This window comes from Argentina silus, assembly GCF_951799395.1.
Source record: "Argentina silus genome assembly, chromosome: 17".
NCBI lineage: Eukaryota > Metazoa > Chordata > Actinopteri > Argentiniformes > Argentinidae > Argentina > Argentina silus.
The window spans coordinates 8,479,145-8,491,881 of NC_139671.1; the positions used below are offsets into that span (position 1 = coordinate 8,479,145).

Here is a 12,737-nt window from a genome sequence, read left to right on the forward strand (position 1 = left end):
TTTTTTATATTACGTCTTACTGTTATACAGATATCTGATTCAACTACTGTGCCACCCGTGATGTTCTGAAAGATCATGGGTTTGGACTGGAATCTGATCTCAGTTTAAAGATAAGAACACTGTAACACTGCTTGAGTACACAGCCAGTTCCACTCATTAAGAGTGTTCTCCTGTATGTGTTTCATTATTCTCAAAAACATTGCTTTAAGTTTGATATAGGAAGCAAATGCCCATATGACACTTTCAGAGCTTCTCATTATAATTCATTCTGTATTACATCATTGGAAAGTGATGTTTAGGTGAATCATCTTTGGTGAAAGCATTTTTAGTGTTCAAATCATCCTCAGGGGTTAAAGCTATCATGATGATTGTACCAGTCCAGGTGTCATTCTTATCGGCTATGGGTTGACCTCTACTAAATTGACAAGATCTTCTTTTAGAATCTATTTTAGCCTGCATTTTTGTTGTACTGTATTTTAATTTAGTTTCACAAATACTATGATATTTTTCTTTTTTCTTTTTGCTAATTGTGATGTTTAATTGTGAAATGTCAGTTGTTACAACTTTATTTTGCCTTATGTATTTTTTTCATAAATCAATATAAATCAATGAAAAGTTAAAAACAAATGTTTTATGATCTTGAAGATGTTTTGAATGGTTTATCATCACAATTTCTATTGGGGTCATAGCTTTACAATGGCAATCAAAAATTCCAAAGAGCTTTGACAGAAGAAAAAAACTAAACGTTGCTGCAAAAGAACTTTACTGGTAATGTTTCTTGCTCTGAAAATGATTCTTAAAACAATGAAGTATAAGGTATTGTTAGTGGATAAAGCACATCTTATTAACATACATAAATGCCATCAATCCAGGAAAAAGCACACATGAGTTACAGTAGCATGACATGGGCCAGGCACAGTATTTATGGATTTGATCCTCTCAATATGCCTTCTTTTTGTACTAAGCTATCATCCTTTTTTCATTTTAGGCGCCCGTAGCTTAGCTGGGGGGCGTAGAGCGTACGGTAGGTCTGGTAGGGCATCATTTTCTTATAACTTTTTTTCTATGTTGCCAATACATTTGTTCATACCATTTTTGTCCCACCTTTTGATATGTTAATGTTGAGAGAATTATTACATTTCCAGAAATAGGCACTTAATCATGACCATGACATTTGTATAGGTAAATGTAAATGTTTATATTGCTGTTTACCATTTAATCCATTAAATCAAATGGAAATTGCAAGATATAGATTGACCAAATGCCTTTGGTATGATAATATATTCCCACTTTTCTAAAAGTACTATGGAAATTGCAAGATATAGATTGACCAAATGGCTTTGGTATGATAATATATTCCCACTTTTACTAGTACTACTGTAATTTAATAGTGTCACTACTATTTACCTTGTGTTGACACTTTGGCAAAGGCTATTATTTTTCACAAAACTAATTTATGTGGTTCCTGCACCTTTTTAAGCTAAAACACACCTAAAAGATCTTTCCATTTGAAATGTCTTATGCACGTTCATGTTCAACAAGAACATACCTGTGCATGTAACCCAAACAAAATCGCCACATTCTTTATTGTCACATAATATTTAAACTGTTCTGTTTTTCATTTGTTTGTTATGTCTAGATTTAAAAAATCAGTATTGAAATGTATGATTATTATGATTATTATGATTATTATTATGATTATTATTATTATTATTATATCTGAATCACCCTCTTGATTTTATCATTATATACTGTAGTTCAGTTTGCCCAGTGTAATAAGGAGTCTAGTGCCTTTACCATGGCAAGGCAGGCTGTGTCCAACATAACGGCTTTGTTCCTCCAGTGGTAAATCATTGTCGCAGTACTGATCACGACTTGAAAAGAGGTTATTCATCTGCAAGTGACATAAAAGTATGGATTTCTGAAGAGTTACCACAGCACAGTACTGCGTTGCATAAGTACAGTTTGTCAAAGGAGGGGAGGTCTCCTGAAGTTTGTACGTAATTGGAAGACTTTTTCCAGCTCATTGATTTGTTGTGGTATTCCATACATGAAAGGTTAATCCACTTTGCATCCATGGGGGCATCACCACTGTATGTATATATGTATGTGGCTATGTTTTATTCTACTTTCAACCCTTCTTGAAAGAGGATAACAAATTACCTACTCTTCAACTATGAAAACCAGCAGTAGTGGAGTCTGTGGGACATAGCGGACTGTCCTCATCCTCGGCATGTAGCCTACTGCTGTTTGTCCTCTGTCAAACTATCAATCCATTACTATTCATTCATCCACATTCACCTTGGCATAGCAAATGATCCCCCCCCCCCCACATGTTCTTGTATTTAGCCAGGAGAGAGATCCACAGCCCTGTGGTAGTTTCTTACCAACACTGTTGGATCATATAACTTTATTATCAGGAAAGCACTGTTTTGCTTTCCTACTTTTTAGCAAGTAAACCCAAATCTTAGTTTTTTCTCATTACATTCCTTCTCTGTCATGTTCAGCCCAAAGCCAGATTACCAAGGATTATTACTGTTTAAGAACATCAAGAACTAAGGACTTACAAGGTGTCCTGTATTTGGTTATGTATGTAGACCTAGACGCAGGGTGCCATTGTTCACCATTTGTTCATCTGCGTTTGTACCAGTAATGGTCAGCATGATGAATATGTACGCTCCACTGCTCAAGACACATCTGCAGCCCCCATGCTCATGTTGCTTGTCGGCCATTTCATATCATTATCAAGACAAACCATCCCGACTTAAGAGAGAGCCGCTTCCCTCCAGTCTCAGTGCCGAGTCCACGTCTACAGCAGGGACTGCCCATGGCACAAATGGAAGGAAGTGAATGGAGAGGAGGGACTGTCAGTCAGGACAATGGTGTAACTGAAATGATTGACTACAAGGAAACAAATAAAAGATGTGGGAGGTCATCTTGACAGAGAGAAACAGTAAGAGGCAGAACTGTCAGACATTCTATATTAGACTTAGAACAATCTTAGGTAACACTTGACATAAAGTTCCTTCTGCCAATTACAATTGGTTACTAGAATGCGATTTCTATTAGTTCTATACTTTAACTACATATAAGACTGCAGAACATTAGCTAGTAATTAGATTCAAATGGTGTAACTGTGTAGGTCAAAACCAATAAATTGTTTTTAAGTTATTACAGTATGTGGGATCTGGAACTTTATGTAAAGTGTGGCCTGATATAATATAATTGTGAAGCAAAGGTCAAAAGACATTTTTAACATCACGATTTGCCCACATGAAAATACAATAGTCGATTAAAACAAGTTTTATGACCTTTGGTTATAGAAATGAAAAGCTTTGCCTTTACGCCCTCTAATTTGAAGATTAAAGTTATGAAAATTCCTAAAGAGATGAGAAAACTTCAGATGAGAAACTGTTCAGTATAGGCTATGCAGCATGTGTAGACTTTGTAGTCAACAGCTGTTGCTGTTTACAGGAGACAGACAGACAGACAGACAGACAGACAGACAGACAGACAGACAGACAGACAGACAGACAGACAGACAGATACTGTAGATAAATAGACAGATGGAAAAAGGCCACCTTTCTGTTGCGAAAATGAGGTACTCTGTCTCTGCCCTCTCAGCCCACTCTGTCTAATGTGTCTCCCCACTGTCATGCCCCTCTTCAGATGTACAAAACACAACTGCAGCTTCTTGACAGATCCTGTTCCAATTCAATCTCATGTCTATGTTTGCCTGGTAGACTGGTTTATTGCTTGGTTAAATGAATGTTTGATTTATCTGTCTGTCTACAGTATGTGTCCTCTTTCTCTTTATGCCACTTTTGTATTCCATTTTATGTTAAATTTTTACACTCTCTTCTATTCTCTCCATTTGTCCATTTGTTCATTTGTTCATTTCCATTCAGTTACCTGACATGTTCTTGTGTATCTCTCATAATCTCATTTAATTATGTTGATTGATTTTTCTACCCATTTATTCATGAACTGGTTATGCTGATTTCCTATCAAATGTTTGTGTTTACGTTCTCATATATGTGTGTATGTGCCTCTGATCAGGACACAGCTCTTGTGTACATAGATTAGATAATATTGCATGTTTTCTCCCCTCTGTGTGATCATGCTCTATTGAATGTACTGTACAGAACAGTCTACTTCTATGTGTGGTTTCCACGTCTAAGAACAGTCTGGATGATACTGTGTGAATGTTCTGTGTTGTGGATGGGAACACAGCAAAGGTTAAACTGTGGACTATCCCAGCGCTATAAATCCAGCATACTGTTTATCTGTCTCTGTCCTTGTTTGTTATTGATTGACCAAATACCATGATCAGTAAGAAGAAATGTATCTGTATATCGTCTGAAATGTGTCTGTGACTCTCACTTGAGTGTGTTCCCGGCGAGTCTCGGAGAGAGGCATGGTAGGTACAATAAGATGAAGCATGTGTTGAGGACGAGTCTCTCCTCTCCCTCCACATCCCCTCACTAACTAGTGTCGCCTGCTCTTTCCAGGGATCCAGTTTCGTCTCCCTACTTCCTGCAGTGTGGACCGGGCCCAGCCCCCTCCAGGTAAAGCAGCCAACTGAAAAACCTGAGCTGGCTGTTACTACAGTGTATCTCAGCTATTCACTGATCTCTGGTGGTAACGTTTCACTGCTGTGAGGGCGTGAGGTGTTCATGGTTCTTACTGTCATGGTTCTTACTGTCATGGTTCTTACTGTCATGGTTCTTACTGTCATGGTTCTTACTGTGCGTGGTGTACAGCAACTGGCCAGGTGCTGCTTTGGCTAACGCGAAACATGTGTGTCTCTGAGGGATCGGGAAGGGGTGAGGTGATAAATATGTGAGATGCTGTGAGAGGCGAGAGTACAGAGAGACACAAACCCCTCCAGAGGGGCTCAGTAGCCCAGTCACTCTGACCTCAGATCCCCGGCCCCCATCCCGCCAGCTGCTGGTCCAAGCACAGCTCCTGAATACAGACAGAGACAAACATTGCTCTGGGTCGTGCAGCTGCAGAGCAAGGTTTCTGCAGCGAGGTGTGGATGGGGTCCCAGGCGGCTTATACAGGTGTTGAAGATTTCTAAGAGGCAGTTCAGGGATTCAAATTCAGTTTGCTAGAATGGGAGGCTGTTTGAGGGAGTCAGAGCTTCCACACTTCCTGGCTTTGAAGAAGCTGCACCATTAAAGTGCAGAGATGAAAACGTACAGGTGAATGCTGTCTGCGTCACCATGTCCTTGTTGGGATGAAATCCACACAGAGAGTTGTTAGTTGTAGAGTTACATTAGCTTCAGGTGGAGTCTTACCATTCGCTAATGACTCATGAGAACCATCAAATTATGTGCTTGTTAAGTTTGTGAATGGAGGAACTACAATTCTGTAATTGTGTCAAAGAGGTGTGTGTGTGCGTAAGTGTGAGTGTGTGCGTGTGTCCTGTACATGTGTGTGACCTTGGTAGGATAATGTGACCTTGGCACTGGCTTGATTTGTGTGTGTGTGTGTGTGTGTGTGTGTGTGTGTGTGCATAAGCGTGAGTGTGTGCATGTGCGTGTGTGCGTGTGTACTGTACATGTGTGTGATCTTGGTAGGATAATGTGACCTTGGCAGGATAATTGAGGTTCAACATTGTATAGATTGTATTTATTGATTTAATGGGTTGGATTCATGTGTGGGTGGATGGGTGGGTGGATGGATGGATGGATGGATGGGTGGATGGAAGAGTAGGTGTGCGTGAATGAACAACTGAATGAACAGATCCATATGCATGAGAGCTATGAGTCCCTGTTACACAACAGATTTGTGATGATGTCTATTTCTGTCACTGCAGTGAATCACTGTCTTTCTCTCTCCCCCGTGACTCATCCAACAGTTTAATAAAATAGTATTGAATGGTATTGAAATTGTGCATGGTACGCATTAGAGTCACCGTCCACCAGACCAGCAGTCATCTACAATCTCTCTGCAACTGGTGTGTGGCAGTAAATGAGGGATAAGCTGTCTGTGACTAGAAGCCACAGGCATGAAATCCCATGACTTGTTCCCTTAGACACAAATAATTGGTCACTGTCATTATTATGATGTTCTGTCAGGCAGAATTCCGTAGAGTAAACAACTGGTGTTTGGTTCCTCTAACGATAGAATCTAAATAATGTACCTTTGTTAAAGTGAGTCAATTCATGTCTGATTTTTGTGTTGAAGTTATCAAAAAATAACCGTATTGATAATGATTTAATAATTATTTAACGTTCTATATCTATATTGGTTTACTGCTAATTCTATATATCTATAGATATATCTTGTGATAAAATCTGCTTACCTTAGTGTGACATGGCCCAATTGAATGCAACAATATTTAAAAATGATTATATAATTTAATTGAATATCAATTACACATAAAGCAACCACATTTTATATTAATTTCAAGCAATCATACTTTTCTTTCACCCAGCCTCTGAAGTAGGCATATCTCCTAACCCTGTTCTGCTGTGAGGTCCCTCTGGATGGATTAAAATCAGATGCTCATTTGCACTTGAAAGAAGGGATCCTTCCCACAATCCTTCACTACCCAGAAGGAGCTGTCCTGTAAACACTGGACTTATTATCTAAGATGAGTGTCAGTGTTCATCTTTGTGGCAGCAAAAAGTTAATCTCAAAGAGTTTCCCCTGCCTTGGCAGTGTGTCCTCGAGTGTCCTCCTGATGTACTTTGCATAATCCCTCATCACTCTCTCTGAGATTCTGTTTCATCACTCACGTTGGTGAGCCTATGCAGTATGCACTCAGATGCACTGGGCTGGCAGCTGAGAGCTGCTCCTCACCTCATCTTTTATTACCATCCTCTATTCTCCCCCCTTCAGTCCTCATCTGTACCCTGTCTCCCTCCCTGTCCCTGCTTGCTCTGCAGCCGTGACGTACACGCCCAGCTATAAACAGAAGACACCGCCCCCGGTGCCCCCTCGCTCCGCCACCAAGCCCCTCATCTCAGTGACGGCACAGAGCAGCACAGAGTCCACCCAGGACGCCTACCACGAGGGGAGGCTTCCGCAGGGTGGCGGCCTGTGGGCCCCGGGCGGCCTGGTCCGCACCCTGTACAACTCCACAGACAGCCTGGACAGTGCCAAGGCTGTCACCCTCGCCATGGAGACAGCGGCAGGAAAACGGCACGCCTCCACAGGCAGCCACAGCTCAGTGCAGACTTGTGACAAGGCGGTGCTGGTGTCCAAGGCTGAGGAATACCTCAAAACCCCACGCTCCTCCATTGGGATACAGGTAACATGCACACACACACAACCATACATACACACATACAAAAAACAAACACACAAACACACACACACACACACATACACACACACACACACACACAGACACACACACACACACACACACACACAAACCATTCACATTCATTAAACATGGTCCACAGTGAAGAAGCTATCTGGCAGTGACCTGATGTGCCCCGTACCAATCAGGATTAATGACTGCATGGCTCTCTAGCCTCTGGCCAGCCCAGGGAGCCCAGGCCTGCAGCTTAATAACTCACAGCTAAACTACCTCACTTGATGACTCATAGAGAGAAATAACATTGCAGCAAAATGTTGATGATTATTTATAGGTACAATTCAACTTGATCACATTATCTATTTCACACCAGCAACAAATCCTAATAATGAGGGAAATATCATTACATGTACTAATGACTCATGGTTTTTCCTGGGCGCCTGTGGTTACTTTTTCACATTTTCATCTGAAATTACTTGAAACATATTTTATTATGTAACAATTTTGAAGCTTTGATGCTTTTTTTCATGGTAATTTGACTTTCAAGCCAAACCCTGAATATTCTGTCTTTTTTGCAATGCAGTCTTTCAAGGGATGACTAGAATCTTTCATCATCATCATCATCATCATCTTAATCGTCATCATCAACGAAATCAATGTCCTCATAATCACCACCAGCACCATATTCATCATAACTATCACCATCTGGTAGGATTACTTATAGTAATCGATGACATATTATCCCAACCTTTTCTTTGTCATTATTTAAATGAAACTCTGCGCTGTGCCGTTGAGATGACCCTTTATAGCCTCAGAGACAGAGAGTGGTGTGTGTGAGTGTACAGTAATAACTGTGTTGGGGTGGGGGGCCTCGTAAAGTGAGCCATGCGTGGGCATATAAAGAGGGATGAGCCCATAAAAGCCATCACTCTCAGGGAGATGCAGTCATTGGCTCAGGATCAATGATTCCCAGGACAAACCCAGACCCTCCCCTGCCATTGCTTACAACACATCATGCAGATCTCTCTCACTCACCCCGCCCTCTCTCTCTCTCTCTCTCTCTCTCTCTCTCTCCTTCTTTCTCCTTCTCTCTACACCCTCCCTCCCGCCCTTCTCTCAATATAGTAAAGATCAATATGATAGCATACCAACTAGTAGCACGTGTGTGATATTGAGTCATTGAACACATCTGAGTCTGTTGTTGTTGTTGTTTATATTTACCAGGTGGAAACGGCGACTGACTCCGAGTCTGAAAGTAAAGGCCTTCCTCAGTACCATTCTGTGGGCATCCAGGTGGAGGACGAGAAACGGTACGTGGCACACAGGAAGAGGAAATAGAATCCTGACATGCTTAGACTACTGGCCTTTTTTTTTTTTTTACAGCAGCAGGAAGTCATCATTCAGTGTCCTGGGTGTTGCCATGGAACTTAATGTACAGTATATCAATGTTATATGTTCTGTATGTGTTATTGTTACCGCTCCTGTTCTTATTTGTTTCTGAATACTAACATGATATTTTGTTACTGTGTGTTCGTCTCTGTATTTGTCTGTGTTTGCATCCACTGTGGGCAATGTCTTTATCTGTCTGCGTGCGTGTATGCGTGTATGTGTGTGTGTATGTGTGTGTTTATGTGTGTGTCTCAGCAGGCATGGCAGGTTCAAGCGCTCCAACAGTGTAACTACAGCTGTGCAAGCGGACATGGAGCTGGAGGGGTTTCCCACCATGGAGGACAAGGGCCTGCAGTTTGGAGGGGGCTTCCAGCGCCACTCAGAGCCCAGCACGCCCACCCAGTACGGGGCTGTCCGCACTGTCCGCACCCAGGGCCTTTTCAGCTACCGCGAGGACTACCGACCCTCCAGCGGGCCCACCAGCCCTCAGCCGGAGCCCTGGCTGGTGGAACCCTCCCACGAAGGGGCCGAAGCGGGCCGAGTGTCCCCCCTCCGCAGGGATGGTAGTTGGTTCATGCAACTCCTCCACAACGAAACAAAGAGGATGGAGGGATGGTGCAAAGACATGGAGAGAGAGGCGGAGGAGAATGACTTGTCAGAGGAGAGTGAGTGTCCTCTGAAGGGTAAAGAAAGACATGTGCTGTATACTGTTCTGAGCTCCCCAAAGCAGGGGCTGCTCAAATTGTTAGGGGTTCTCTACTGAAAATAAGTCTTGGAACCCATTCACTGATTTAATGGACAAAATCATGTTTGTAGATAATATGACTATACAACCAACAAGCATTGTTATTACCACATTTGTACTAGTTCACTTTGATGCAGGAGACAGGCTTGAGTGAGATGCCACTCTTTATTTGAGGCTGTCAGTGGTGACGTGTGTGTGTGTGTGTCTGTGTGTGTGTGTGTGTGTGTGTGTGTGTGTGTGTGTGTGTGTGTGTGTGTGTGTGTGTGTGTGTGTCTTTCAGTCCTAGGTAAAATCCGGAGTGCGGTGGGCAGTGCGCAGCTCCTTATGTCTCAAAAATTCCAGCAGTTTTACTGGCTGTGTCAGCAGAACCTGGTAAGTGTCCAAAAACAGACCCTCTTATTGTGTGTATTTCTTTCTTTCTTTTTCTTGGATTTTTTACATTCATTTTCATCATAACACAAATTAATGACAGCCAAAGACAGCCAAAGTCTCACTGGTCTGAACCCGTCGATGACTAACCAAGTCTACAGGCTATTCAAAGAGGTAGACCTGAAGCTGCACTAACTTGCTCCCCAAAATAGCCTGTCACAATCGATAGTGAGACAGCCCTTCTTCCAGTATTGACCCTACAGTAAGCGGAAGGGGAATAACAATAGGAAACTGGGTGTGTGTTCAGACTGTTCATTAATGCATGGAGACAGGAATATCAATGGGAAGTTGGGATTTGAATAATGAACTGCTAGGATCTCATTATTCACCTCTTATGAAGTTGAAGGTTTTCAAATTTTCATAAGACCTAATTAGAATTACCTACCAAATGTCAACTCTGACAAGGTGTGGATAGTTTTAGAAGAAACACCACGTTTCCAGAGCCTCTGGGTAACACTTTACATTAAGGTCACATTTGTAAAGGGTTTATAAATGGTTTATTAGTTAATAAATCACTTATGTACAGTTTATTATTCTATGAAATAATGTATTATTATTTAGTTATAAACCATTTCCAAACAGTTATAACTCATTAGTTTAGATTGTTCGATATTCGCTTGCTTGGTGCTTGCCAAATAGGGAGCTGGCAATCCGGTTATTAATGTTTTAGCCAGTTAGTTATTAATGTTTTAGTTTCAAACATATCTGATGAGGGTCGTCATGGTGGTAATTTTAGGATAGAGGCATAGATAGATAGAGTACTGTACATTCATTACGAGTAATTACACCCATAATTACACACATCCGGTGTAAAAAACCTCCCAACTGTGCAACCACTATGCAACAACTGCAAATAATATTGCATTACTTCACGTCAGGGTTAGTTTTCAAAGCATTTATAAGTGCATTTATAAAGCATTAATAACTGGCTCCTGACTGCAAGCTCCCTATTTGGCAAGCACCAAGTGAACATTGATCAGTCAAAACTAATGACTTATAACTGTTTGTAAATGGTTTATAATTTAATATAAAAAAAATATATAAGTGATTGATGAACTAATTATAATAATAATAATAATAATAATAATAATAGAGCCCTATTGTTCCTGAACAGCAGTGAGTGAGTGTGCACAATGGTTGCCTCACCTGCCGTTCATTCAAACACTTCCACGCAGATGTTCTTCTTCAATGAAAGGCAGAACGTTTGTTGAGGGAGTGCTTAATGAGCTTCCTCTCTCTCCCTAGTGTATGTGTGGGTTTTTTGTGTCTGATGAGTATGATACCTTAAAGCCGGTGTGTTGCTCTCTTTCTGAGGGTCGTGGGCTCTCTCTCTCTCTCTCTTAGTTCCCTCTGAGATAATGGGATGATGGATGAAGTCCCACATCCATTGTGACAAGCCTTAGATTGCTCTGAGCTTTCAAACGTGCCTAACGGAAGGAGAAGGAGCCGTTCTCACCCCTGCTGGAGAGAAAGAGCACTGCACAAGCTAGCCCATCTCACGACTTGTGTGTGTGTGTGTGTGTGCGCGTGTGTGTATGTGTGTGTGGAGACAACGAGCATGAGTGGACAGCAAACGCAAATTATTTCTGTGCCATAAATGTCATGTGGAATGTGTGAATATGAAACCTTATTAAACCTGCAGAGAATTTGTGACTTAACACTGTACATAACGTTATAATTGTCCAAAACGAATGTAATTCAACAGAAATGTTCAACTTACATATTATCCATTCAAGCGCTATCATAGTGTAGAACTCCATCCTCCATCCCTCCATCCTGGATCTTATCGTCTGCAAGAGGCATGAAAAAAATGTACCTGTCCTTGAGAGAGTTAAGAGAGACATCTAGTGGTTGCTCAGTGTACAGCTAATAGTTTTGCAGAAGCTGTATGGTAAAACCTGTGATCCCTGGTCACCCTCCCCCTAACCCCATCCCTCCCCCCTTCAGGACCCCAGCGCCATGCCCAGACCCACCTCTCAGGACCTGGCCGGATTCTGGGACCTCCTGCAGCTCTCCATCGATGACGTCACTGCCAAGTTTGACGAGCTGCAGCAGATCAAGAACAACGACTGGAGACCCATAGAGAGCCCGGAGAAGAAGGTGGGTGTCAGTGACACAGACTTTCACCCATCTCTACAGGTATGTCCTCCTACTGTATATCAACCCTCCGTGACTCTCATACCAACCTATGACAGCTAAATCAAGATGGGGGTCTGCCTGTCTGTACAGCTTCTGATAGCCAACAAGCAAGACTGGTGGAATGTGTTATCACAATATGAATACTTTGTTTTGTGGCTCACAGTACAATGAGGTAATCACATGGCTTTAATCTCTCTCTCTCTCTCTGCTCCTCCTCCCTCCAATGCGCAAAGGAGAGGAAGTGGCCACCGCCCCTGCCAAAGAGGCCTCCTAAGGGGCGTGGAGGAGTGATGCGGGAGCGCTCCCTGGACCTCCAGGACCGCCAGCGCCAGGAGGCCCGCCGTCGCCTCATGGCCGCCAAACGGGCAGCCTCCTTCAGACAGAACTCAGCCACAGAGAGGGCGGACAGCATCGAGATCTACATCCCTGAGGCTCAGACCCGCCTTTGAGGTCCAAGGATTCACCCCTCCTCCTCCTCCTCTTCCTCCTTCTCCTCCTCCTCCAACAGTACACCCCCAGACCTGGCCCCCCTGTACCCCACCCTGCCTCCTCTCCCATCTGTGCCAACATCTCTCACTCACTCCTCTCTGTTCTCTGTTCTCTCCATCTGTTGCCATTCTCTGGTTTTCCCTCCCATGACACAGAGGGAATATTCACCACCACTTCTCCACTAGAATGAGCTGCCGCACCCACCCACTACTTTCAACAGAACTAATCCTCCATGAAGAATTGATTTGGGTAACTACAGCAAATTACTTT

The 12,737-nt window shown here is 42.5% G+C and overlaps 1 protein-coding gene across 1 annotated transcript in view; it reads left to right on the top strand.

The window, feature by feature from the left end:
- LOC310817906 (disks large-associated protein 2-like) overlaps positions 1-12,427 on the top strand; it is a gene marked incomplete at its 3' end in the record, with an annotated part of 65,642 nt that extends 53,215 nt beyond the window's left edge. Inside the window, exons 6-13 of the mRNA XM_083688641.1 lie at positions 989-1,033; positions 4,512-4,568; positions 6,900-7,264; positions 8,501-8,586; positions 8,924-9,330; positions 9,691-9,782; positions 11,787-11,939; positions 12,212-12,427. Coding sequence (XP_083544767.1) covers positions 989-1,033; positions 4,512-4,568; positions 6,900-7,264; positions 8,501-8,586; positions 8,924-9,330; positions 9,691-9,782; positions 11,787-11,939; positions 12,212-12,427 — 1,421 coding nt within the window. The remainder of the gene's footprint in view (positions 1-988; positions 1,034-4,511; positions 4,569-6,899; positions 7,265-8,500; positions 8,587-8,923; positions 9,331-9,690; positions 9,783-11,786; positions 11,940-12,211) is intronic.
- Between the last annotated feature and the right edge of the window lie 310 nt (positions 12,428-12,737).